The sequence below is a fragment of the Stegostoma tigrinum genome, chromosome 15 (assembly GCF_030684315.1).
Source record: "Stegostoma tigrinum isolate sSteTig4 chromosome 15, sSteTig4.hap1, whole genome shotgun sequence".
Classification (NCBI taxonomy): domain Eukaryota; kingdom Metazoa; phylum Chordata; class Chondrichthyes; order Orectolobiformes; family Stegostomatidae; genus Stegostoma; species Stegostoma tigrinum.
The window spans coordinates 71262910-71290743 of record NC_081368.1 but is presented as its reverse complement, the minus strand read 5'-3'; the positions used below and the strand labels follow the sequence as shown (position 1 = coordinate 71290743).

At 42.8% G+C, this 27834-nt stretch overlaps 1 protein-coding gene and 1 pseudogene across 3 annotated transcripts in view; both read left to right on the top strand.

Annotated features, from left to right (window-relative positions):
• LOC125458626 (sodium- and chloride-dependent neutral and basic amino acid transporter B(0+)-like) overlaps nucleotides 1-18799 on the top strand; it is a 53650-nt gene extending 34851 nt beyond the window's left edge. Inside the window, exons 10-15 of one of the 3 annotated variants that reach the window (XM_059651514.1) lie at nucleotides 939-1057; nucleotides 2744-2843; nucleotides 3608-3717; nucleotides 3828-3998; nucleotides 9189-9476; nucleotides 18352-18799. In XM_059651514.1, the coding sequence (XP_059507497.1) occupies nucleotides 939-1057; nucleotides 2744-2843; nucleotides 3608-3675 (287 nt within the window). In that variant the 3' untranslated portion in view covers nucleotides 3676-3717; nucleotides 3828-3998; nucleotides 9189-9476; nucleotides 18352-18799. Of the gene's footprint in view, nucleotides 1-938; nucleotides 1058-2743; nucleotides 2844-3607; nucleotides 3772-3827; nucleotides 3999-9188; nucleotides 9477-18351 lie in introns of all 3 variants that reach the window. The other 2 variants (XM_059651513.1, XM_059651515.1) reach the window with 2 other exon arrangements.
• Nucleotides 18371-19558, top strand: LOC132210555 (interferon-inducible GTPase 5-like; annotated as a pseudogene).
• Nucleotides 19559-27834: the final 8276 nt, after the last annotated feature.

The window sequence follows — 27834 nt, the reverse complement described above, 5'->3', positions numbered from 1 at the left end:
TCTGTGTCTACGCCCCTGGCCTTCTTGATTCTTTGACTCGGTTAAAAATCCGAGTGAGATCACTACGCACTGCATAAGGCCATTGTTAACTTGTGCAGAGTTCTGTCAGTCAGCTCCGTAGACCTTCATTCAAAGATTGATTTAAGATGTCATTCATGAAGTGTAAGTGTGTATGCAATGAGCAAAATCCACACCAGACCCAGACCCAGAATCCACCATTGGTTGCTGCTTCAGCACAGATGTTGAGTGAATGGCTAAGAACACATATTCTCCTTAAATACCATAATCAATCTGAATTTCATTGTGATTTTGCTCTGCAGTTGGAATGAAATTCAGTAACTCAAGTGGCCATCTCACTACTTGGGATAGCAAGTAAAATACATCTGGAAGTTTAGCCTCTTTTTCTCAATGGAGATGCTATTTGTTAGACACCAGCCCTCATGGCAAGTCTGATAGCACATCTTCAATTCCCTCTGCACTGTGACCTCTCCATGAACAGATCTACAATAGCTGTAATTGCATAGAGAGAAACTAGTCTCCCAGTCATTACTGAGAGATCATTGCTTGTAATGTTGGCTGTCTTGGAAACTTACAGCTATACAGAGTGCTTCTATTCACTTCTTCACCCTTATGATGGGCATCACCAGAGATTTGTCTTCTCTCTTCTGTGGTACAACAACACAAACCTCTCAGGAAAGTTAACAGCAAAAGGGGTTTCAAGGAAAGAGCATCAGGTGATACTGCAATTATCGAGCTGTTCCAGCAGGGACAGTTCGTAAAATTACTCCTCCTCATGCTTAAGCGCAAGAAAGCTTGTGCTGATATTCTGCTGTGTAAGGAATGAACAAACCAAACACATTGCTGCAAAGTTCCAGAGCTCAGTGACTGTGAGAATTATTAATTAATTACTGACTACATTTAACTTTTTATTTAATCAGAATCAGTCATGACAACCCTGCTGGACCAGTTCCCTAAGTTTCTAAGACCAAAGCGCCTTTATCTGATAACTGTCGTTTGGTTGCTGTTTTATTGCCTTAGCCTTGAATGTGTAACACAGGTATGTTATCCTTTTAATAGTTTGCTGTGTTTCCATATGCAGTTCTGATCGTAACTCTGCAAAAACAGAAATTGCATAAGATTCAATAAAAGGTAGAACTTTAGTTATAGTGTTTTTTTTCTTCAAATTTGCATGATATTGTGTAGTGATTGTGTCGGGCTAACTGACTCGTCCTCTTCTTCTAATTATCAGCCTTTGTTCAAATGAGGTCAGAAATCACACGACACCGGGTTACAGCCCAATAGGTTTATTTGAAAATACAAGCTAGCCCCTTCTTTGGGGCAACACTCTGAAAGCTTGTGTTTTCAAATAAACCATCATAAAACTTCATGGAACTTCATAGAATCCTTACAGTGTGGAAACAGGCCCTTTGTCCCAGCAGGTCCGCACCAACCCTCTGAGCATCTGACCCAGACCCAGCCCCCTGTTACCCACCTAATCTACACACCCATGAACACTATGGGCAATTTAGCATGGCCAATCCACCTGAACTGCACTTCTTTGGAGTGTGGGAGGAAACCGCAGCATTTGGAGGAAGCCCACGCAGACATGGGGAGAATGTGCAAACTCCACACAGACAGTGGCTTGAGGGTGGAATCGAACCTGGATCACTGGTGCTGTGAGGCAGCAGTGCTAACCACTGAGTAGGGCTATAACCTGGTGTCATGTGATTTCTGACCTTGTCCACCCCAGTCTGACACCGGCACCTCTACACCTTGGTTAGAATGGGCCTCAGCTTGTTAATGGGCTGTCGATCAGATTTACTTATGCTAAATCTTCAATATATTGTTTTGAAATCTTCTCTTTTAGGTGTGAGAATGACAGCTTTACCATGTTTCCATCTCAGTGTTAGCTTAACTCACTTGGTAATGTTCACCCTTCTGATCAGAAACATATGGCTAGTGAGCCCTAACTTGCATTTGAAGTATGCCATGAAATTTTTCAACACATAAACAGTGATGTTTGTGTGTAGAATTCGTCCATAAGAAATATGAACCAGAGTATACAGTTTGGCCCCTCGAGTCATTATCTGTCATGCACTAGGATAATGGCTGATCCAACATTCCTCATATCTGCCTTCCAGACCTTTCCCCGTAACCCTTGTCTTACCCCTGATCAATAATCTATCCATTTCAGCCTTAAATATACACACTGGTGCCCCTGCAGCATCTGTGGCAAGAAGTTACAAAAACTGTGACAGCCTGAGAGAAGAAGTTCCTTATTATCTCTGTTTTAAACTGGTCTCTCTCTATTGCTTAGTAATATTGTCATTAGACTATTAATCCAGATACTCAGCTCATGTGGGGACCAGGGTTTGAATCCAACCATGTCAGATAGTGAATTTGAGTTCAATTTAAAAATACATCTGGAATTAAGAATTTACTGAGGACCATAAAACTGTTGCCAGCTGTTGGAAAACCCATCTGGTGCATTAATGTCCTTCAGGGAAGGAAATCTGTCATCCGCACCTGGTCTGGACTACATATGACTCCAGACCCACAGTGATGTGGTTTACTCTTAACTGTCCACTGGGTAATTAGGGATGGGCAATAAATGCCAATCTAGCCTGCAACAAATGCATTCCTGGAGTGAATAAAAAAGAATGAGATCATGTCTTCTGGCGCTAGTCTTGGCTTATTTTGAGTGGAGGGGCTATAATCTGATATGCAGTGCTTTACCTTCCAGGCAGGAGTTTACTGGATCAAATTAATTGATCATTTCTCTGCTGGATCGGGCATTCTTACAGCTGCTCTGCTGCAAGTTATTGGTCTGAGCTGGATCTATGGTAAGTGAAAAAGAGAGTGGTGAGGCCATGGAAGTTGAACATGTACCTAAATCCACTATAGGCCTGGACGACTGCAATCTTGCAGAGAAAATGTGAGAGGTGAGATTGGGGAGGTGGGATGTTTATGGTGACCTTAGCTGGTTTAGGAATTGAACCCACGCTTTTTGATGTTATTCTGCTTCAGAAGCCAGCCAACTGAGTTAACCAACATACTTACTCACAGAAAGCAGTTGAGGCCAAAACATTGAATGTTTTCGAGAAGGAATTAAGTACAGTTCCTAAGGCTAAAGGGATCAAAGGGTATGGGGAGACGGGGGAACAGAGTTTTGAATTGGGTAATCAGTCAAGTTCATATTGAATGATAATACAGATTCAAGGGGCTGAATGGCCTCCACCTCCTATTTTCAGTGTACCTATGAAGTAGGAATTCAAGTGCTCTCTGAAAAAACTTTCTCCCAGCTGGTTTCAATGATAGGAGATTTATAGAGCCTTCTCCATCAATCGCCCTAAGGCCTCTTTGTTTGCTGTGAGGTAGAGCTTCTTATTGTTGAGAGTGGAGGGGGTGCGGAATTTCATCGCAACCATTTTTCTGTTAATTGCTGATGGTGGCAATTAGTGTCCCTATCCCCTGCATCTATGAAGCTCCAGGTGCAATCTGGCACATGTCTGACCAGGCTTTTTTAAAAGTCTATCTTCACCCCTAACTGCCCTGAAGACAGGACAAAGTGAGTGATTGTGCCCCTCTGCTTTCATGTTGTTCACAGGGACAAACCGTTTCACCAAGGACATTGAGATGATGATTGGGGAAATGACCTGGCACTTCTGGCTGTGATGGAGAGTCTGTTGGTTTTTTATCACTCCGTGTGCGCTGGCAGTAAGGAGATGTCATATCTATTGATGATTTAATCTGAAAACAATCATTCCACAGGTAATCTAATTTTTTTCACATTTCTAATATAGTTTTGTGTGTTCTTTTCATTTTAGGCAATATTGTTCTGGTCCTTAGTCACGTTTGCCCCATTAACATACGGATCTGTTGAATACCCTGACTGGGCAGTAGTGCTGGGTTGGTGTATGATAATTTTCTGTATCATGTGGATTCCTATAATTGCCGTAGTTAGAGTTGTCCAAGCTGAGGGCCCCACCTTGTGTCAGGTAAGGGAATAACTTGATACCTTTGAAAGTTCATGGGCAAAATTTTTGTAAATTTCCCCACTGTGAGGTAGAAGATCAACTTGGAATTTGGCAATGTTTTTCTTGGAACAATTAAACGCAGAAGAACACTATTCAACATTTGCTTGCTCCTCCATCAACATTTCTGCTTATATTAGAGGATTATGTGTTTTTTTTGTGTGTGTGCATGAATCAACAATGGCTTAGTTAGAAGTACTCTTGCCTTTGAGTTAGGAGGTTATGTGTTTGAGTAAAACTTCATCACATGAGCACCAAAATCAAATTTGGCACTCTCATTGCAAGACTAAAGGCAAGCTACATTGCTGAAGTTTCCACTTTTTAAGAGGACAGGTCTAACTGAGGCTCTCGTATCGGAACATAAAAATTAGGGTCAGGAGTTGGCAATTCAGCCCTCTCGAACCTGACTCACCATTTGATATGATCATGGCTGATCTCATCTTGGCCTCAACTCCACTTTCCTGCCCACACTCTCTAATCCTTCAACCCATTAATATTTTAAAAATCTGTCTATCTCCTTAAATTCACTCAATGTCTCAGCATCCACCACACTCCAGGTTGTGAATTCCACAAATTCATGACCTTTTGAGAGAGAGAAATTCTCCTCATCTTTGTTTTAAATCTGCAACCCTTTATCCTAAATCTATGTCCTCTAATTCTAGAATTGCCCTACCTGAAGAAACATCCTCTCTGTCTACTTTATCAATCCCCTTCAGCGTCGTATGTACCTCTATTAGATCTTGTCTCATTCTTCTGAACTCCTGCGAGTATCGGCCTTTCTTCAGAACACAAACATCTCATCTCTGGAATTAATCTGAACTACCTCCAGTACATCTCCATCCACTCTCCAGGGGACCAAAACTGCATATAGTGCTACAGGTATAGACTCAATATTGTGTACAGTTGCAACAACACTTACCTGCTCTACTCCTTAATAATAAATGCCAAAATTCCTTTTGCCTTCCTTATTACCTGCTGTACTTGCATATTAGCTTTCAGTGATTCATGCAGTATGTCACCCAGATCCTGCTGCACCAAAGCACTCTGAAGCTTGAAGTTTAACATCTAAGGAAAGATCCCATTGCATGACTTTGAAGAACAGCAGGGTCTCTCCATGTAATCTCAGTCAATAGGTATCCCTTGGTTGACAGATTTTTCTTCTACATGACTCCTGCAGCTGCACTTAAAGTTCTTTGGATGTAAATTGCTTTGTTGGATGGCAAAGGGCAAAATCAATTCTTTCTCTTGTCTATAAACCTGTAAGTTCCCCATTTTCAAACACCTAATTCATAAAGGTATCCATGGAATCAGCTTACACCGCACATTTTGGGTAGTGCGTTACAGATCTTAAACTGTCTAAGTCAAAAAAAGACTTCTTTTCATCGCCCCTTTAAAATGTTGGCCAATGACTTTTTAATTCTATAAATAATAATGAAGTGGCAGAACAATGCCAGATTAATAACTAACCAGTAATTCCAATGTCCAGGTACAAGACAGTGGACAATCTTAGAGATAGTAGGAACTACAGATGCTGGAGGATCTGAAATAACAAGATGTCGAGCTGGATGAACACAGCAGGCCAAGCAGCATCAGAGGAGCAGGAAAGCTCATGTTTCAGGTCTATACCCTTCTTCAGAAATGGGGGAGGGGAAGGGGATTCTGAAATAAATAGCGAGAAAGGGGTAGGTGGATAGAAGATGGATAAAGCAAAGTTAGGTGGAGAGGAGACAGGTCAAAGAGCTGGGGGTGGAGCCAATAAAGGTGAGTGTAGGTGGGGTGTTTGGAGGCAGGAGGGGGAAGATAGGTCAGTCCAGGGAGGATGGACAGGTCAAGTGGGCAGGATGAGGCTGGTAGGTAGTGATGGGTAGTGGGGTTTGAGGTGGGAGGAGGGGATAGATGGGAGGAAGGACAGGTTAGGGAGGCGGGGCAATCTTATTCTGTTTTTCTAACATGTCAGTAATATTACCAAGGAAGACCATCTTGACCAGTTTTGTTGAGTTCCACTGTCCAGCCATCTAGACTATTTCTGGAAGCCTCAATAAAGTTCAATACTTGTCTAGCATCAACTATCTGTTGTCATGGCTTCTGCTCCTTTGAAGATGAAGGGGCCCCACCTCAAAGACCTGTTTTTAATAAGATGTCCAACAGCTGTTCAGACCCAACGGAACCACTGGGGCTGGTGATCTCTGCTGGGACTAAAGGAGCTCCTGGATCAGTAGCAGTGCACAGGATCAGGAGGTGAAATGTTCTGCACCCCTGTGCCTTCCTGCTCAATTTATACAGCTCCTCCATTCCTCACAGTGGCTCAGTGATTAGCACTGCTCCCTCACAGTGTCTGGGACCCGTGTTTGGTTCCACCGTTGGGTGACCGTCTATGTGGAGTTTGCTCATGCTCCCTGGGTCTACATTGGTTTACTGCGGGTGTTCTGGTTTCTTCCCGTGGTCCAAAGCTAAATTGGCTATGCTAAATTGTCCCCCAGTGTTCAGGGATCTGTAGATTAGATAGGTGTGTCTCAGTGGGATGCTGCAGGGATTCTATGAATGAACCTATGAAAAAACCTGCAACCTCATCCATAGTAATCCTGAACTGGTCTGAGAAATGTTATTGGTTTTTAAGCTTCAATGTTTCTGAGCATAAGAACGAGGAGCAAGAGTAGGCCAGCCAGCTCCTCAATCCTGCTGTACCATTCAATAGGATCCTGGTTGATCTGAATTTAGCCACAAGTCCGTATCCCTGCATAACCCCAATAATCTTTCTTCACTTCATAATCAAGAATCTGTCTACCTCTGCCTTAAAAAAAACTGAATGATTCTGCACCTATTGCCTTTTGAGGAAGTAGATCCAAAAACATTGAATGCTCTGAGATTGAAAAAAATGTTTTAACATCTGTTATAAATGTGTGATTCCTTAGTTTTAAACTGTGACCCTTAGTTCTGGATTTTCCAACAGGGGGAAACATTTTTCCCCATCCACCGAGTCTAGTCTTTCCTCCAAAAACAATCCACTCATTCCAGCCTTCTCTGAACTGCTTCCAGTGCATTAGCATCTTAATGTAACTATGGTGACCAGCACTGTTACACAGTTCTCCTGATTCAGGCTTCATAGAAAAGGCAGATAGGGCCACAAATAAGCCTGTGAGTGACTCCTTCACCTGGACCTGTCGCATTGCTAGGTCACAATTGTGGCCACTACCTCCCTCTCTTGAGGAATGTGGCCCCTCCATACACTTGTAAGCCATCTATGGCCATTTTTTTAAGAATCTGAACTTTGCTGCAGAGATTGTCTCGATGTTGAAGCCTATCTCTGTCTCTCTGCATGAAGAATTTGCCCAGCCCACATCAATAGGTGGGTCTGTAATATGTCAGTGCTTGAGAGTTCTGCATTGACTCTCAGATTTCAAGATTACCCCCAGCCACCACTTCATCACCCCATGACCACTGTAATAGGACGATGAGCTCCCTCTCCAGCTCATGAATTCAAAAGCTTTCTAAACATTGCGGCTGTGCCAAGGACACCCCAACATGGGGTTGGGTCTTGGGATATAATTGCCATGTCAGATCCTGACCTGGGAACAGAAACCCCACCCTGTGTTTTTCACTTTCAATTTACTGTTTGTCAATCTCTCATAACCGCTCTTCTCCTCCCATATTAAATTTAGTTCTGTCAAATAGCCATTATAATTTTCCGTGACTCTACCCCTGGACATTGTCATAAGCTTCATTTGTGCTCATTCATGGTGCATAAACTTTGATTTTTTTTTCCCCTAAAGAATATTCTTTATCTGCATCTGAACTATCTCCTTTCTGAATGCCACATTGATGCGTGATTCCTTTATGAATATTCAAACATCTAAGTTAGGAGTAGCCCATTTTGTCTCTTGAGCCTGTTCTGGCATTTGATAAGATCATTACTGTAGGGTCAACATCAGGTCCCTTTTTAAATCACTGAGATGATCTCTTATGGAGCATTTTTGCATTTATGAACAGCTACGCAGAAAATAATGTCATAGAAACCAAGTTACATTGTAGTCACTGTTGCTGTTTGATCCCTGGTAGTAATTCAACACAATTGCAATCCCTCATTTTCTGGGACCAAATCCAATAACAGCTTCCTTCTGAGTTACAATAAACTATTCTGTGCACATGTTAGAACTTCTGCTCCTTCCTTATCAGAAGCATGTTTTCCCCCATCTGTATTCAGAAAATTAAATTTGCCTAATATTACAATTCCAATTTTGTTGCATTTTGTAAAGATTAGGCAGGAATCTCCTCTTCTCTTGATCTGAAACTTGAATTCCCAACACTCTATCTTTTCCTGCATGTGTTCATTAATTGAAAAGATTCAGGAAATAAGGGTCCCAGAACCACATGGCACACCCAGTAAATGTAAAACACTGTGGATGCTGGAAATATAAAACTAGAGAATGTTGGAGGAGCTCAGGCAGCATCTGTGGAGAGAGAAACAGAGCGTGCTTTGAGTCTGGTATAGCTCTCCAGAACTAGAGTGTTGTTCTTGAGCAACACTGACACTGCCCTGTTCTTTTATTCCTACTCTACTCTTCATGCCTACTTGTTAATCAGGAACGTTAAAGATCCATTCTTGACCTTGTTTGAGCCAGGCGCCAGTTGGCATGATCTCCTGTAGTAATGTATGCTTGCAGCTCACTAACATCGTTGGTTAATTATAGCCTATGAGATTTACTGCTTTCTTCTTCACACTTGCTGCTATGCCCAAGATAGACTCTATAATTTTGGAAATGCTTTGAATTGTACTACACTGTGTCTCTCTGTCTCTGTCTTTCTGTGTCTCTCTCTGTCCGTCTCTCTCTCTCTGTCTGTCTCTCTGTCTCTGTCTCTCTGTCTGACCTAGCTTCTGCTTTTAATTTTATTTTCATCTTTTTGGCTCCAGTAAGGATGATAAATTAGTCCAAACTAATCTGTACCTCTGGTTTATAACAAATGCTTGATGCCTCAATGAGTGAGATTTCTCCCCCATTATTAAGTATTGGAATGAATTGAATTTGGTTTACAATTTGACATTGTTGAAACAAGAAGCAGGTCACTGATTAAAATTGGGTTTTTCTTGTATTTGGGTATTAATGGTAGGTAAAAATCCAGAAGGCATGATTAAATGTTTCACTTTTCCTTTCACAGAAAATTTCTGCTGCTTGCACTTCAGCTCCTGATTGGGGTCCATACTTAGAACAACACAAAGGAGAAAGATATAGAAACAGGTCCAATTCTACAGAACTGTGCAATATGTCTTGCTGCATCTGAGATATAAACATCTTACAGAATATTTGTAAATAATGGCACTGAAAATCCACCAGCATTATGAGATACAGCCTCTTCCATTTTACTGAGAGATCTATAGAAGAGTGAGCAAAATGGTTGGATCACAGAAATGCCAACTCTTGGTAATTCTGATGTTTCCCCTGTAGAGTAAGTGATTTACAGTGTGTTCACACTATAATGATAAATACTGAGCAAGTATGTAATGTATTGTGTTATATCTCATGGTCATAAGTATGTAAGTATACTAAGAGACATGCTCAGAATATCATCTTTGCATCATAGCATGTGACCTGAAGATATAAAAGTCTCAAACTCTGCCTTTACTCAGGATGTCTTGAAACATCACCATTTGAAGCTAGCTGCTCACTGCTCCTCTGTTGTAAAAAGCTTAGTATGAACCCTGCTTCATAGATATCAGAGAAAGCTAATGTTTGTGTGTAATTTTTATGCAATACCATCTGTTGCATTCTTTAATATCATGATATTCATTCCCTGTTCCTGAAAATGTTGAAGCTAATAGAAGCATTGCCACAACAGGTAAAAAGGCTCTGCTGGAAGCAAAAATGTCTTTTCTGGTAATGGAAAACCAATGTTTCATTCGCCAGTTAACAAAGTGTGCAGCTGGATGAACACAGCAGGCCAAGCAGCATCTCAGGAGCACAAAAGCTGACGTTTCAGGTTGAGACCCTTCATCAGAGAGGGGGATGGGAAGAGGGAACTGGAATAAATAGGGAGGGATGGGGAGGCGGACTGAAGATGGAGAGAAAACAAGATAGGTAGAGAGGAGAGTATGGGTGAGGAGGTAGGGAGGGGAGAGGTCAGTCCAGGGAAGATGGGCATGTGAAGGAGGCGGGATGAGGTGATAGGTAGAAAATGGAGGTGCGGCTTGAGGTAGGAGGAAGGGATGGATGAGAGGAAGAACAGGTTGGGGAAGCAGAGACAGGCTGGGCTGGTTTTGGGATGCAGTGGGGGGAGGGGACGAGCTGGGCTGGTTTTGGGATGCAGTGGGGGGAGGGGAAGAACTGGGCTGGTTTTGGGATGCAGTAGGGGAAGGGGAAATTTTGGAGCCTGTGAAGTCCACATTGATACCATTGGGCTGCAGGGTTCCCAAGCGGAATATGAGTTGCTGTTCTTGCAACCTTTGGGTGGCATCATTGTGGCACTTCGGGAGGCCCATGATGGACATGTCGCCTGAGGAATGGGAGGGGGAGTTAAAATGGTTCGCGACTGGGAGGTGCAGTTGTTTGTTGCGAACCGAGCGAGGTGTCCTGCAGAGTCGTCCCCAAGCCACTGCTTGGTTTCCCCAATGTAGAGGAAGCCACACCGGGTACAATGGATACAATATACCAAATTGGCAGATGTGCAGGTGAACATCTGCTCGATATGGAAGGTCATCTTGGGGCCTGGGATGGGGGTGAGGGAGGAGGTGTGGGGGCAAGTGTAGTACTTCCTGCGGTTGCAGGGAAAGGTGCCGGGTGTGGTGGAGTTGGAGGGCAGTGTGCAGTGGGCAAGGGAGTTGCGGAGAGAGTGGTCTCTCCGGAAGACAGACAAGGGTGGGGATGGAAAAATAGCTTGGGTGGTGGGATCGGATTGTAGATGCCGGAAGTGTCGGAGGATGATACGTTGTATCCGGAGATTGGTGGGGTGGTATGTGAGAACGAGGGGGATTCTCTGGGGGCGGTTGTGGCGGGGGTGGGTTGTGAGGGATGTGTTGCGGGAAATGCAGTCAAGGGCGTTCTCGACCACTGAGGGGGGAAAGTTGCGGTCCTTGAAGAACGTGGACATCTGGGATGTGCGGGAGTGGAATGCCTCATCTTGGGAGCAGATGCGGCGGAGGTGGAGGAATTGGGAACAGGGGATGGAATTTTTGCAGGAGGCTAGGTGGGAGGAGGTGTAATCTAGGTAGCTGTGGGATGGTGGGCTTGAATTGGGCATAAGTTTCCAGCTGGTTACCTGAGATGGAGACTGAGAGGCCCAGAAAGGAGAGGGATGTGTTGGAGATGGCCCAGGTGAACTTGAGGTTAGGGTGGAAGTTGTTGGTGAAGTGGATGAACTGTTCGAGCTCCTCTGGGGAGCAAGAGGCGGCACCTATACAGTCATCAATGTAACGGAGGAAGAGGTGGGGTTTGGGGCCTGTGTAGGTACGGAAGAGGGACTGTTCCACGTAACCTACAAAGAGGCAGGCATAGCTTGGAGCCCATGCGGGTGCCCATGGTCTCCCCTTTGTCTGTAGGAAGTGGGAGGAATCGAAAGAGAAGTTGTTGAGGGTGAGGACGAGTTTGGCTGGGCGGATGAGGGTGTCTGTGGAGGGGGATTGTTTAGGCCTGCGGTACAGGAAGAAGTGGAGGGCCTTGAGGCCATCTGCATGAGGAATACAGGTGTGTAGGGGTGTGTTCCCCAACCCCGCACGGCCCGTTTCTATCACCTTCCCAAAATCCACAAACCTGCCTGCCCTGGCCGACCCATTGTCTCAGCCTGTTCCTGCCCCACCAAACTCATCTCCACCTATCTGGACTCCATTTTCTCTCCTTTGGTCCAGGAACTCCCAACCTACGTCCATGACACCACCCACACCCTCCACCTCCTCCAGGACTTCCAATTCCCTGGCTCCCAACACCTCATTTTCACCATGGACGTCCAGTCCCTATACACCTGTATTCCTCATGCAGATGGCCTCAAGGCCCTCCGCTTCTTCCTGTCCCACAGGCCCGACCAATCACCCTCCACCAACACCCTCATCAACCTAGCTGAACTCATCCTCACCCTCAACAACTTCTCTTTCGATTCTTCCCACTTCCTACAGGCGAGGAGGGTGGCCATGGGTACCTGCATGGGCCCAAGCTATGCCTGCCTCTTTGTAGGTTACGTGGAACAGTCCCTCTTCCGCACCTACACAGGCCCCAAACCCCACCTCTTCCTCTGTTACATTGATGACTGTATCAGTGCCGCCTCTTGCTCCCCAGAGGAGCTCGAACAGTTCATCCACTTCACCAACACCTTCCACCCCAAGTTCACCTGGGCCATCTCCAACACATCCCTCACCTTCCTGGACCTCTCAGTCTCCATCTCAGGTAACCAGCTAGAAACTGATGTCCATTTCAAGCCCACTGACACCCACAGCTAGCTAGAATGCACCTCCTCCCACCCACCCTCCTGCAAAAATTCCATCCCCTATTCCCAATTCCTCCGCCTCCGCTGCATCTGCTCCCAGGATGAGGCATTCCACTCCCTCACAACCCAGATGTCCAACGTTTTTCAAGGACCGCAACTTTCCCCCCGCAGTGGTCGAGAACGCCCTTGGCCGTGTTTCCCACATTTCCCGCAACACATCCTTCACACCCCACCCCCGCCACAACCGCCCCCAGAGGATCCCCCTCGTTCTCACATACCACCCCACTAACCTCCGGATACAACGTATCATCCTCCGACACTTCCGGCATCTACAATCCGACCCCACCACCCAAGCTATTTTTCCATCCCTACCCTTGTCTGCCTTCCGGAGAGACCACTCTGTCCGCGACTTCCTTGCCCGCTCCACACTCCCCTCCAACCCCAGCACACCCCACACCGCAGGAAGTGCTACACTTGCCCCCACACCTCCTCCCTCATCCCTATCCCAGGCCCCATGATGACCTCCCATATCGAGCAGATGTTCAAGTGCACTTCTGCCAATGTGATATATTGTATCCATTGCACCCGGTGTGGCTTCATCTACATTGGGGAAACCAAGCGGAGGCTTGGGGGCCGTTTTGCAGAACACCTCCGCTCGGTTCGCAATAAACAACTGCACCTCCAGTCACAAACCATTTCAACGCTCCCTCCCATTCCTCAGACGACATGTCCATCATGGGCCTCCCGAAGTGCCACAATGATGCCACCCAAAGGTTGCAAGAACAGCAACTGATATTCCGCTTGTGAACCCTGCAGCCCAATGGTATCAATGTGGATTTTTCACAAGCTTCAAAATCTCCCCTTCCCCTACTGCATCCCAAAACCAGCCCAGTTCTTCCCCTCCCCCACTGCATCTCAAAACCAGCCCAGCTCGTCCCCTCCCCCCACTGCATCCCAAAACCAGCCCAGCCTGTCTCTGCTTCCCTAACCTGTTCTTCCTTTCACCCAGCCCTTCCTCCCACCTCAAGCCGCACCTCCATTTCCTACCTACCACCTCATCCCACCTCCTTGACCTGTCCATCTTCCCTGGACTGACCTATTCCCTCCCTACCTCCTCACCTATACTCTCCTCTCTACCTATCTTGTTTTCTCTCCATCTTCGGTCCGCCTCCCCATCCCTCCCTATTTATTCCAGTTCCCTCTCCCCATCCCCCTCTCTGATGAAGGGTCTAGGCCCGAAACATCAGCTTTTGTGCTCCTGAGATGCTGCTTGGCCTGCTGTGTTCATCCAGCTACACGCTTTGTTATCTTGGATTCTCCAGCATCTGCAGTTCCCATTATCCCTGATACAATTTCATTCGCCAGTTTTCTGCTTCTGTCCACTGACTTTTACTGATTTGTGTGTTAGATCCTCAGATCAAATGATTTACAAATTGGCTAAAATTCCCAAAGCTTCTGCCAATGAACTTCAGAGAGAGGTGGCTGGATGTTTCACTTGTCAAATTCTTCACCTATCATTGTGTGAGCATCTCACAAAACATCAAATGAGAGAGACCTCAAATTCTTGCTCCCTTGATCCGGTAATAAGGCACATTTTGGAATTTGCAGTAACACGATGTGGAGCTGGATGAACACAGCAGGTCAAGCAGCATCAGAGGAGCAGAAAAGCTCACGTTTCGGGCCACCTCTACACATTGTTATCTCAGATTCTCCAGCATCAGCAGTTTCTACTATTTTGGAATTCATTGTGCCTCCAGAGGTCAAAAGCAACTATGTATCTTGTAACTGTCCATTTCCTATTCACATTAACAATAAGCTACAGTTTCCGGCACTGTCACTGGCCTCATCTCCTCTGGAGATCTCCCCTCCACAATTTTACACTTCATAGTCCCTCCACCCTGTACAACCCATTTCTACCTCCTACCCAAAATCCACAAACAGAACTGGCCTCTCAGACCTATAGTTTCACTGAACCTGTTTCTTCCTCTGTTGATGTTATTTCTCCCCTCTTATTTAGACTCTTCCCACTTGAATTCGTGATTATTCTGACACTTTAAATCGTTCCCACATTTTCCAGTTTTCTAGCTTTTGTCACTGCCTCGTCACCATAGATGCCTGATCCTTTTTCACAACTGTTTCCCCATCAGGATGGCTCTGAAGAGTTTCAGCTTAGTTCCTGAAAAGATGCCTCTAAACTGTCCCCTTCCAGTGACCATTGGGGTTCCATAAGAAACACTGCTGGGATTACAGCTATTTATAATATATACATATTTGGAGGAAGGAAATGGATGCACAGTGGCCAAATTTGCAGATGACACAAGGCAGAGGGGTGCAAACAGTTTGCAGAGATATTGAAAGTTTAAGTAAATTGGCAAACGGAGTAAGGGGGGCAAATGTGAATTTGTTCATTTTGAAAGGGAGAACAAAAAAAACAGAATATTATGTAAAGGGAGAAAAACTGCAGAACGCTGCTACACAAAGGGCCTTGTGGTACTTGTCTGCAAAATATAGAAAGCTAGCACACATGCAGCAGGAAATCAGGAAGGCTATTGGAATGGTGGCCCTTATTTCAAGTGGTTCGAAGTCTAAGAGTAGGAAAGTCTTATTGCAACTGTACAAGGCTCTGGTCAGTTCCTGTCTGGAATACTGACAACAATTTTGATTCTCTCATTTAAAGAAAAATATTATTTCATCGGAATTAGTTCAGAAAAGGTTAATTAGGATGATTCCTGTTATGGAGGGATAATTGTAACAGCAAAGGCTAAACAAGTTGGAACTCTGGTCTCTGGAGTTTCGACGAATGAGAGGTAACTTTATTGAGACATATAAGATTCTTAAGGGGCTTGACAGGTTAAATGCTGAAATGATGTTTCCCTTCATGGGAGAGACTAGGACCAGAGGGCATAGATTCAGGGTGCCAAATTAAGACTGAGATGCAGATTTATTTAGTTTTCTCAGAGGGTTGTGAGTTTTAGCAGCTCCTTGCCACAGATGTTTGGGGCAGAATTTTTGTGTGTATTTAAGGCTAAGATAGATTCTTGATCAGAGGAATCAAAGGTTATGGAGAAGTGTATGTGAGGAATAGCCATGGTCCTATTGAATGATGTAGCGGGTTTGAGAGCTGAACAGCCTTCTCCCATTCTTATTTCTCATGGCCTTATGGTAAAAGATGTGTTAATGGAGCTAACGGGGTTAGAATTTAAGTAGCTTGTTAACGGTCACCCATTGTCTGTTGATGACTAATGACATGTGATTGAAACTCTCGAGAAATTTGGAGAATTTTAATCACACATGCTGAAATTTTGCATGTGTTGCCACTGGCAAAGAAAGCACCAGGTTCCAGGGAAAGAACTGTCAGCTTCAACACTGACCAGCTTCTGAGGGCCCTTGAATTCATATTAAAGCAAACTTGTCCTCTGTCTATTAACATCACCAAGAAGTGCAATCTCACCTTGTTGCTGTATTCCCAACTTGGAGAAACTCTACAGTTCCTCACCCCAGCCATTTGGACTTTGATCTACAAGTAAACATACCACTATCAAACAGCATTTCCTGTTAGCCTTTCACAGTAAGCAGGATATTAATTAGAAACAACCGGAAAAACTCACAACAGTGTCCATCATTAGGTGTGATTCTGCAATTGGACAACACTTGCTATATGATCTTAAACACGTGAAGAATGACACCGAGAGTCAACTAAGAAAAGTCAGTTGATTTTACAGTTTGACACTCTAGCATGTATTGGGAATTACATGTACTAACCGCAGGGCCCTGCCCTTTGTGGATAGAAAGAACATGTATACGCACTTATGCTTTTTCCAACAAAATAAGCGACAGGCATTCTGTAGTTTCTTTCTAAGGGCTCTGACCAATTCAAATCAACTTGCCCTGTTTAAAATGTAAACAAAATTTAGCAGTTAGTCATAATTACCTGGTGCATTCTCATGTGTGGGAGCGTGTGGTAACAGAACCATGGCTATCATAACAGCTAAGGTAAGGTTGAAGTGTAAATTTCAAAGTTGTTTGAGTAATTTAAGGAGTAATCATCTCTAGGAACAATTCTAATCTTTCTTATTCTATAGACAAGCTATGTGAATAAAGCACAGAGTATGTCTGGCATATCAGGAGGTGACAGCCCAGTGGTGTTATCACTAGACTGTTAATCTAGAGACCCAGGATTGTTCTGGGGACCTGGGTTCAAATCCGAGGAGTTTGAATTCATTAAATGGGAATTTGAGATAGAGTCTGATGATGACCATGAATCATTTGTCAATTTTTGGAAAACCTATCCGGTTCTCTAATGTCCTTCAGAGAAAGAAATCTGCCTTCCTCACCTATTCTGGCCTACACGTGACTGCAGACCCACCGAAATATGGTTAATTTTTAACTGCCTGGGTAATTAGGGATGGGTAATAAATGGTGCCTTAGTCAACAATGCCATCACCCTGTGAATGAATTTTTTAAAAAACTCATAGTACTATTGTAATGGGAAAGTTGAAGGCTGAATAAGCATGAAGTCCTGAACATTGTATTTTTTTGCGAATGTTTTCTGCTCATCCCCCTGATGACAACTTCTATCCATTAGACAGCTAATAGATGTTACATTCATGAGAAGGTATGTTGTCAAACAATTCAAACAGGGCAGTTGTTTTCATCAGCAACAGCAGGATTATCACTCGATTGAGGAGTTGATTCATTAGCAGCAGCAGACTCTCTACAGGATACACATTAGGTAAGGGCAAGAAATAGAACATAAAATTATCCTTATGTTTGATTTAAATTTAAGATTCTTTGATCTCCTGAGCATTCAGTTGACACAAATTGTTTGGTAAAGCCAGATAAAAGAAGCAGATAATGTGAATGGTGGGAACTAGGTGGTATCATGCACTCTGTATACAAAAAGAAAGAAAGCAAAGTGAGAGGCGCAGAGATGTGACAAACCAGAGGCCTTTGATGTTTTCATCCACAATATCTCCAGAACCTAGTGCAGCCATACAAAACAAAGAAAAGGGCTGCTGGATTTATGGTCTTTATTTCCAATGATTGAAATTTGAAAATGAGGAAGATATAAGAGCCTTGTTTAGATCCCACCTGAAGTACAACATGGAGCACAGATTCATCAAGGTCATTATCAGGGATTAAAAAGTCAAATTATGAGGTCAGATTATGTCAATGTAGTTTACATTTTCTTGAGTTTCAAAGACTGAGGGTGATTTAATTGTGGTGTTTATAAAGAGAAGATAAAGGGTTTGATTATGCAGATATAGAGTTTGGTCTCGGTGAGGGAATCCAGAAGAAGGGACAATAAACTGAGTTGAGCTGGTCTGGTATGAGGAAACTGCTGATTCACGATCACTGTTTTATATCTTTACTCATTGAGCACACTAGCAATTAATATCTGGTAGATGTAAACCAGACTGTGGACTCATTATAACAAAATGTGGAGCTGGATGAACACAGCAGGCCAAGCAGCATCTGAGGAGCACAAAAGCTAATGTTTTTGGCCTAGACCCATCATCAGAAAGGGTCTAGGCCCAAAAGGTCAGCTTTTGTGCTCCTAAGATGCTGCTTGGCCTGCTGTGTTCATCCAGCCTCACATTTTATTATCATAAAAAAGGCTACTGAGAGATGCAGGATTTTGATTCTGACAAATAATTCTATTTGCTGAAAGAGGCTGAGCTCCAAATCAAATGACCACTGATCCTCACATCCAACTTGTCTGATATTTGGTATCTAATCCCTTTGTACCCTGAGATCCAACTCACTCCAGCATCTGACATTCAGTTCACCAACACCAACATTTAATAGTGAGCGCCCTTTATTTATAATTCTGCTCTGAGAATGTTCATGTATTGTATAAATGCAAGATATTTCTGTCTGTTACAAAATATCATAAAACTTTTCCTTACAGCGCCCAAACGGGTTAATTTCCAAATTCTTCCTGTATCAGACAGCAAGAGCTCAACAAACTTGGGAATGATTCTGGAAAAAATGGTCTGGATATTGTGATGCCACTGAAACAGAAGAAGCTGGATGGTCTGGGCAATACAGAGCTGAACAATGCAGTGACAGGAGACATGATCTTAGGAAAATCCACCTACATTAATGTGGTGAGAGGACTTCAGGATGACGATGAAGGAGCAACTAAAACTGGGGCCACAGAAACTACAATGAAGCCATCCTCATAACCACACCCGAACTGCCCAATGTTTGTTTTTAGGAGCTTCCAGGAATTAGATCAACAAAGTTCCCAGCACATTAAATATCTGATGGAAATGCATTTCCAAAATATGATTTCTTCATTATTATCTTAGATTGCTGACTCAGAGAAAATGATGTAAAACTTGCCAAAGAGATTAAAGAGCTGTGGAAGAAATTCTACATCATTCAATCTAAAATTGACAATGGCTGTTGTGCTTTGTGAAAGCAAGGGAGGTATGGTAATCAGAAAGCTGAGCTAGAAAAGATCAGGAATGAGTATGCCAGGAAGTTGTACAAAGCAGGGATGCCATCACCCAGAGTGTTCCTGACTTCAAATTTTGAGCTGAATCTGTACAATTTTAGTCCATTCAATAGAGCTCTTGAAAGTGATCTTACAAATATAAAGAAAAGTGCGCACATACTGGCACTTGCAAATTTAAATTTGGAGATTGTAGAGAAGAAAACGGAAGAGCGGAGGAAACGTGTCTGGATGTTGGCAATACTTTCTGGGACAGTAGATTTAGTGCCAATTCATGCACTATCTTTTTGTTGTAACATTGCCATACTGGTTGCATGAACTACACACCATTTCTGTAAATGTCTGGGGCCGCGTGATGCCTCTCTTCAAAGCCTGGCCAAAAATGCAGGGAAACATGTGGGAGATCTGAAAGCAGTAGTGAAATCTCCCTTGGTTGGGGATGGAATAACGAGTGACTTACTTGGCAATATAGCGAATGTGTCACTTCTGGTTCCATTTTAGCAGCTGGCATCCTCTATTACTCCATACCAGCTATTAGGGCTCTCTTTTTGGAGCAACACTATCATCTCTTCAGATTTACCATCTGTTGAATGCAGTGTTGGATGATCTTACAGACAATGTCCAGCACGTATCGAAGGCTGCTTTTGGGACTAAGTAGAATGATCTGCCTAATCCATGAGTGAGTGAGCTGGAGCTGATCTATTAAAGAAGTCTGACACTAAATGTTAATAAAAACTGATGCAACAATATTCCCTTCTTCAATCAATTTATTCCTTGATATAGTCAGGTATGAATTCTCTCATGCATGTTGTTTGGTAAAACTTTTTGCCTAGCCTGGGTATAACTTGAGAAGGGAAATTGAGGTTCACTCGATCAATTGTATACACAGCACCCAGGCTTTTCCCTTCATTAAACACAATAACAAGCAAATTACTTTCAGTGTTTTGTGGGTGATCATCAATGGCAGACCAAGGACGAGTGGATGTTGGAAATAGTGGCGATGGAGCTATGAGCATGGGGACCTACTATCACAGTGACAACCAACTATCTCCAGCCAATGGAATACAACCACCTTAACTCCTGTGAGAAGCAACTCTTTATGAGAGTCTGATTGCCTGTAGCTACTGTGACTGGCATTTGAAAAATATGTACTAACAAAGCCCAAAGTACCTTACCAATAGAACTGAGAGTAACAAAAACCAATAACTTCCAGATAAAGAATAATTGAATCATTGAGGCTTTTTACTTTGTAGCCAACTGACTGACTTGCATTCACTTTCCTGATCACTAATAGATTGGTGTCAGCAAACACAGCAAAAACTGTCCGGATTGATACAATTGTTTCCTGAAATGCAGCATGTCATTAAAAATATAGATGGTGCAAAGCAGGAGTCAAACCACAATCCCGAAAAGCAGATCAGCTATGGGCTTATAATCGTGAATATCCCAGTAATTAATGACTGACCCTCCATTTGCCCTGTCCTGCCTGTCATCTAAAAGCACAACTTTACTTTTCAAATGCACGAATAATGATGTTCACTCTGCCACCTTCACCATTCGTGATTTTCCACATTTGCTAAATTATTAGACTGCTTAGCCAGCATCTGGCACTGGATGAGCAGAAATTTCTCACAACCAACTCACTTGTGCTCCACAGCAATGTCTGATACTGACTTAGACTGGTGACAATCTTGGTGACATGTTGGACACTAAGGTAAGCTTTGACCACACATCCATGCCCATCACTTAGATCACCTAGTGTCAACTCTGTACCACGACCTGACTTCACCCCTGCCTCAGCTCATCTGCTGTCTCAGTCATGCCTAAATTAAATTCAAATCTTGATCACTTCTATACTCTTCCAGTGGCTAATTATGTTCCATCCTCTATAAACTTGACTTCATTTTACTCACAGCAAGCTACATTCATGCTACGCTCATTAATCTGCATTGGCTTCCATTTAAGCAATAGGTTAATATTAAAATTCTCGGTCTTGTTTTCCAATCCCTCTGTGGCTTCGCATCTCCCTAGCTGTAACAAAATCCATCTGTACAACACTGCAAGATATCTGCACTTATCTAGTTCTGACTCCTTCTTCACTTCTCTGTGTAAATTGTCGACACATGTAGCATAACATTGACCTCATGAAACCTAAGAAAAAATATCACAGTACAGAACTACTTACATCCTGAAAACTTAAACAAGGAGATCAGTCAGTAATGAGATGATCCCAGAGTGGTCTCCCCACTTGAGAGCCTTGAGATGAAGCCCTGGGCAGTCTGGAGTCAAGGCCCATCATGGACAGGGGCTAGGTGTCGGCATGGACTGGGTTGGAAGGACTGTTATTCTGAACTTTTTATTTCTTTCTTTTCTAATTTATTCCTATAATCAATGATGCTTGAACTTCTAATTTCTTTATTTTTCTAAATTTGTTTTCCTTAAGAATTTGTACTTAAGCATTGGGTACCTTTGGGCCTAAGATGGCATTGTAACTGGTGACTAATAAACTTTTTATTGTACTCATTTAAGAACGTGACAAAAAACTAAATTCTGTTACTCTAATAACAACTGCAGTCTGGCAAATCTTCCTAATTCTTCATGTCCTTATTATGTCATGAACATCCATATTCTGGATATTTTTAGTTAATACACATGCCATTTAAGTATCGCTCACTGCCTGAAGTCTTCAAAAGCCAGGTATCTGAGTCAGAGAGAAGTGCAAGTGAAATGGCAATGCAGATGAGCTTGTAACAATTAGTTTCAGATGAATGGTTGAACACTCAATTTGAGTTTGTCATAGACACCTGAACATTTTTCAACAACAATGTGATGAAAGTGGAGCAGCATCTATCTGTAGCCAAAAAATATGGCTTATTGGTTGTCACAGGAGAGAACTTTGTGTTGATACAACCAAAGTTAAAGTAATTTTGTAGATGCTGTATAGGAGTTCAATCTGTAATAATGTTAGAAGATCTTATGAAAAGTATTGAATGCTACAAACAGCTTAAGAAGAAATGGCTTGTTGAAAATCATGTGGATGGCCCTGTTATTGCTGAGGACTTGTTTTTCTAACTGTTAAGAGGAGTCAAAAGAGTTTGGACAGGAAAGAGACTTTCAAAGTGATACATTCTAGGAAGCCTTCTCCAGATGAAGAATACTGGGAGAGTGTTTCCTTGCAACATAGTCAACTCAACAAGACATGGAGCAAAGGAGAAAAAGGCAGCAAGTAGACAGACAAGAGACAATAATCCCCAACTGCACTGCTACGATCCTACCTCGTGCAAAAGCAAATTTACTCAGTCCAACTTATTGTTGATCTAAACCATCAACCAGGTATGATTATAAATCATTGTCTTAACTTAATCAGCTATACCAACCACAGAAACTACAACAATTAATTGTGGATGCTGGAACTCTGAAATAAAAACAGAAATTGCTGGAGAAACTAACCAAGTCTGATAGCAGCTGTGGATAGAGAAACAGGGTTAATGTTGTAAGTTCAGCTCTGGAGAGCGACAGTGAACCTTAAATGTTCTACCTCTTTATAAAAGCTGCCAGAGCAGTTATATGTCTCTAGCAACCTCTGATTTTGTTACCAGCTATGGGCTTGGACCTAAAATAACTCCCAGAAATTTGTAGATAGCAAAGGTGTCTCAAGAATAAAAAAAAAACCTGCTTTGGTATATTATAGCAAAAACAGCTGATCTAAGATTTCTCAGCATATAAAAATCTTTAATTTAGAATTCTAGTGAATGTTCTCCAGACCTTTGAGTTGTAAACTCTAATTTTGCAACCTTTAAGGCAATTACTTACTTATATTTTACTGTAAGAATCAATCCTGGATTACGTTATAGTAACGTATATTTACTATACATTCACTGCGACAGAGAAAAGAATAAATGAAATAGTTGACCCATCTCGTGATAATAGAGAGGCTTTATACATACACCTAAAAAGAAATGTAAAGTAACAATGCTATTTGGAAGTGTAATAAATCCAGCTAAAAAGAAATAGGGTAAACAAATGATCATCATATGGAAACTACACTTGGATATGATTGATTTATTGTTGTCACCTGTACTGAGATACAGTGAAGAGAGTTGGTTTGAGTGCTATACAGGCAGATTGTACCGTACAAAGTGCATCAGGGTAACAGAACAGAGTGCAGTATATAGTGTTACCTTGCAGAGAAAGTGCTCTGAAAGATCAACTTCAATATTTGAGAGGTTCGTTCAAAAGTCTGGGGAAGAAGATGTTCTTGATTCTATTCACACATGCATTCAAACTATCTTCTTCTTGGTGGAAGAGGGTGTTAGAGAGTATAACTGGGTGGGAGATGTCGTTGCTGCTTAATAATCTACTTAATCTGCACTGAGACAATGAAGGCCATCAGTTTAACTGGGACCAAGTAACTATAGTAGCCCAAGCCAAACCTGGACACATTTGGGAAATCCTAGAGGCATAGTTCTCCAACCATATTTCAATCAACAAACATAGAATTGGACCCCATATATAAACACATTGAGAACATAACAGGCCAGACAGTATAAATTCCAAGCAAAGTAGAATAACATCGCTTCATTGGATGCTCCATTGATGCTGTCACCTAATATTGTGACGAAATGTCTGAACAAAAACAAGCCAGCTCAGCGAACCAGTCAACAAACTAATACACTTAATAAATTATTCTAAATCTTGTAAGCATGACTCCCTTTCATTAATCTGTGACTCCCAACCTTTAAGTCTTACAACCATCACTGATATCTGCAATCCATCAAATGCCAGAATATAGAAACAGGAGTTGGCTATTCAGCCCTTTGAACATATTCCATCATTCAATGAGATCATGACTGATCTTTGGATGCAACTCCACACACCTGCTTTTGGCCCATATCTCTTAATACCTTTGCTGAACAAAAATGTATCCATCTCAGACTGAAAGTTAACAACTGATCCAGCATGCATTACCTTTTGTGTAAGAGCGTTCCAAGCATCTACTGGGAGCACTGTGGCTCGGTGTTTAACACTGCTGTCTCACAGCACCAGGGATCGGGGTTTGATTCCAGCTTTGGGTGACTGTATGGAGTTTGCATTTTCTGCCCATGTCTGTGTGAGGTTCCCTGAAGGTGCTCCAGTTCTCTCCAACTGTCCAAAGATTTGCAGGTTAGGTGGATTAGTCATGTTAAATTGACCCTAGTGCGCAAGGATGTGCAGGCTAGGTGGATTAGCCATGGGGATTCCAGTGTTAAGGGGATAGAGGTCTGGGTCTGTGTGGGATGCTCTTCAGAGGGTCAATGCAGACTTGATGGGCCAAATGGCTTTGTTCCACATGTTAGATGATTCTGTTTCCCTTTGTGTGCAGAAATGCATCCTAACATTTCTCTTGAATGGTCTGGCTCTAATTCTTAGACTGTGTCCCTAGTTCTAGAACCTCCAAATGGCGGAAATAGTCTATCTTTATCTACCCAATCTTTTCGTAGAATTCTGGGATTATCTTGCAACTTCAATCAAATCATCCCTTAACCTTCTAAATTCTAGAGAAAAAAGGCCTCATTTGTTTCCTCATAACTGAAGCTTTGCAGCTCTGTAACATTCTTGTAAAGCACTGTTGTATTCCTTCAAAGGCCAATGCATTCATCTTAAGGTGTGGTACCCATTGCCCATCAAACTTGATCGATGTATGAACAAATGTCTCCAATTTCTGTAAGATGTAACATAGAAGGCTGCAGGATGGTTAAGGAGAATTGAAAGGATTAACATTATAATGATTTAAAGCAGCAGCCACCATCACAACAATCCTCCATAATTACAACTTCAGAAAAGAAATCGCATGACAGAATGATGTGCCACAATCTGGAATTGGATATGCAATGAATCAAAATGGTCAACGTTAGCAGAGATTCACACAGACCAAGGAGTATTGCTTGCGAACACGTTTACTAATGATTAAGTTGGAGCTTGTATCCACAAATGGAACATGATGAACATTGAGGAACATCACCAACCATTGGAATAAATATTACCCTATAAGGTATACTCTCTTAAGGGCAAGATGCACATACCACAATGACCTGGTTCAAAAGCAACCATGTGTAATCACCTAGCAAGCCAGCAATAACTTAAAACATTCTCCTTTAACTGTCACATTAAAGTAATGATTCAAACCACATTCTTGCTTGGTTACATAGACCTTGGGTGTAGTTGAAGAAAAGTACATATTACTTCAAAGGTCTTTTTGTCTTGCACTTATCAGGGCCATTTTGCAAGAATTCACTGGGATAACCAATACCTATATTGCATGAAAGTGGTGTTTACCAAACAGAGTTCACTTTATCAAAGTAACTAGCTTCCCTTTGGTTCCTGCATACAGCATTCACACCAGGAAACTCCCGGAAATGTGTGTGAGATTGAGAATACTAGTTGAATGGGAAGAAATGAGCTGGGCCTTGGCACTTCTTAAATAAGGGTGTCCTTTCAGAGCACTGGATCCCTAACAGCAATGATTGTTGGCACTGGAAGGACATTGGGTAGGGAATTGTTGGTTTTCATGGATCCTCACTTAGGAGAAGAGGGTGAATTCTTGATAGGTTGTGTGTGGTAGAGTACGGGGGACCTAGAGTTCAGACAATGGCCTGAAAAAGACATTGAATCTGGAACCTTAATAAGGGAGTGACTGAGGGAAGTAGCAATGAGTTAGATTGGAAGTATTTGACTGGTAAATTACAATATTGAGGAGCGAAGAGGATGAATAGGATAGCCTGAATCTTTCTGACCATGGCATAAGTAGAAATGGGAGGGGCATACAGCTGCAGGATGAGAAGAATCTATGCAGGTCAAAAGGTAGCATGCCTGATCCTGACAGGCCACAAGGAGGTAAAGATTCTCTTGGCATCACTGAATCCCTACAGCAAGCATGCAGCCAATTTATCCCACACTGACCCTCAAAACAACATCCCAACCAGAACCATCCCCCCACTCTATGCCTGCATTTCCCATGGCTAACCCACCTAGGGTGCACATTCCTGGAAAATTTAGTGTGGTCAATCCACCTAACCTGCAAATCTTTGGACTGTGGGAGGGAAACCCACACAGACATGGGGAGAATATGCAAACTCCACACAGACAGTTGCCTGAGGGTGGAGTTGAACCTGGGTGCCTGGTGCTATGAGGCAGCAGTGCTAACCACTCAGCCACCGTGCCAACCTCTTATCTGAGGTAAGATAACGTGTTTCATGCACCCATGGGAAATTAACAAGAAGAGCTCCACCGACTGACATCTAATTTAAGGTCAGAAGTTCAGCTTTAGAGCGCAGGCCATAAATGTCCATTGTCAAGAGTTTGTCTCTATGTTAAACTTTGTTTGGAGACAGTTGTTGCCTGTGGAATGAAGAATCTCTGCACGCCATGGAACGTTTGTCATGAAAAACATCCAAATTAGCAAGATGTGCGGGACTCCAGGATATTGGATTTAACCTCATCTCATCATCATTTCACTGCCCATGATCCTACAACGAAGCAGAGAAGACTGTGAAACTACAATGCATGAGATGTAAAGACTCTGTTCCATCAGATTTCTGATCATGTTTGGAATGTAGTTCACACTGAGTGGAGGTGTGCACAGACTTACAGGCTGTAGGTGCAGGGGATTGTATATCTGAGAACGGTAACTACTGCTGCAGCCTCGATATTCCACGGATGACGACTCAGGAGCTGCTTGGCTTGAAGCAGCAATACCACAGCTAACAGGTTAAACCACCTCAGAGATAATAGGACCAGCCGAAGCTGGAGTCTGAGATACAAGGTGTGGAGCTGGATTAACAGAGCAGGCCAGGCAGCATCCGAGGAGCAGGAAAGCTGACGTTTTGAGTCTGGACCCTTCTTCAGCTTTCCTGCTCCTCGGATGCTGCCTGTTATCTCTAGGTTAAACCACCTCCAGGAGAGCAGCCAGTGACAGAGTGAGTGACAGTCACTGGTCACAGAATGTGGAATGTTGGGATGTGCCCACAGTTGGTGGCTCTAGAGATTGTCTTGTACATCATATATACCTGCAGCAAGTGACATCAGCTGGCTTCTGCTGATGATCTACATGTAATCAATATGCCTGAGATTGAAGACATGCCTGAAACATGGGTGTGCAGTGTTGCGAAGTTGATGTGTGTAAAATTGTAAAATTGTCAAATGGGGGAGAGCAAAGCATTGTCCGTTCAAAACAATGTTTTTTTGGCGCTTAGAGTTAAAATAGATGCCTGAATGGCAGCTTAAAGTGCAGGTGCGCAGAAAGCATCTGAATTGAAACATTTTGTATCCAATAACCAAATAGCATTTTCAGAAAGACAAGTCTTTTCAAATTTAGCCAATCAATTTAAACCAAGCTCTTAGATATTAAAAACGTATCAAAATTTAAATCTGACGGTGTTGACAACCTAGAAACCAATCATATGGTAAGAAAATGGACAGTTCGTCAAGGGTATAAAAATAAGGGTATTTGGAGCTAACACATTTTAGCTCTCAGAGAAAGACCATCAAATTAACAAGGTACTATGGCATCTTCTTGAGCTCAGAGTCCTCACAGACAAAATTATAGAGAGAACATCCAAGACAGCAAGATCAGTGGAAGAAAGAAGTTTGTGACTTAAGATCACTGAAGAAAGGCCGTAACAGACTGGGAGCTTAGACCATAAGACATAGGAGCAGAAATTAGGCCATTCGGCCCATCGAGTCTACTCTGCCATTCAATCATGGCTGATAATTTCATCAACCCCATTCTCTCGTTTTCTCCCTGTAACCCTTGATCTCCTTGATAATCAAGAACATATCTATCACAGTCTTAAATGTACTCAATGAATGTGTTTCGATTTTAATTATCAGAGGGTTCGACCTCCCCTTCAAAGTGAACAACAGAACCAGCGCTCCAACCATTGAGGAACTATTTGT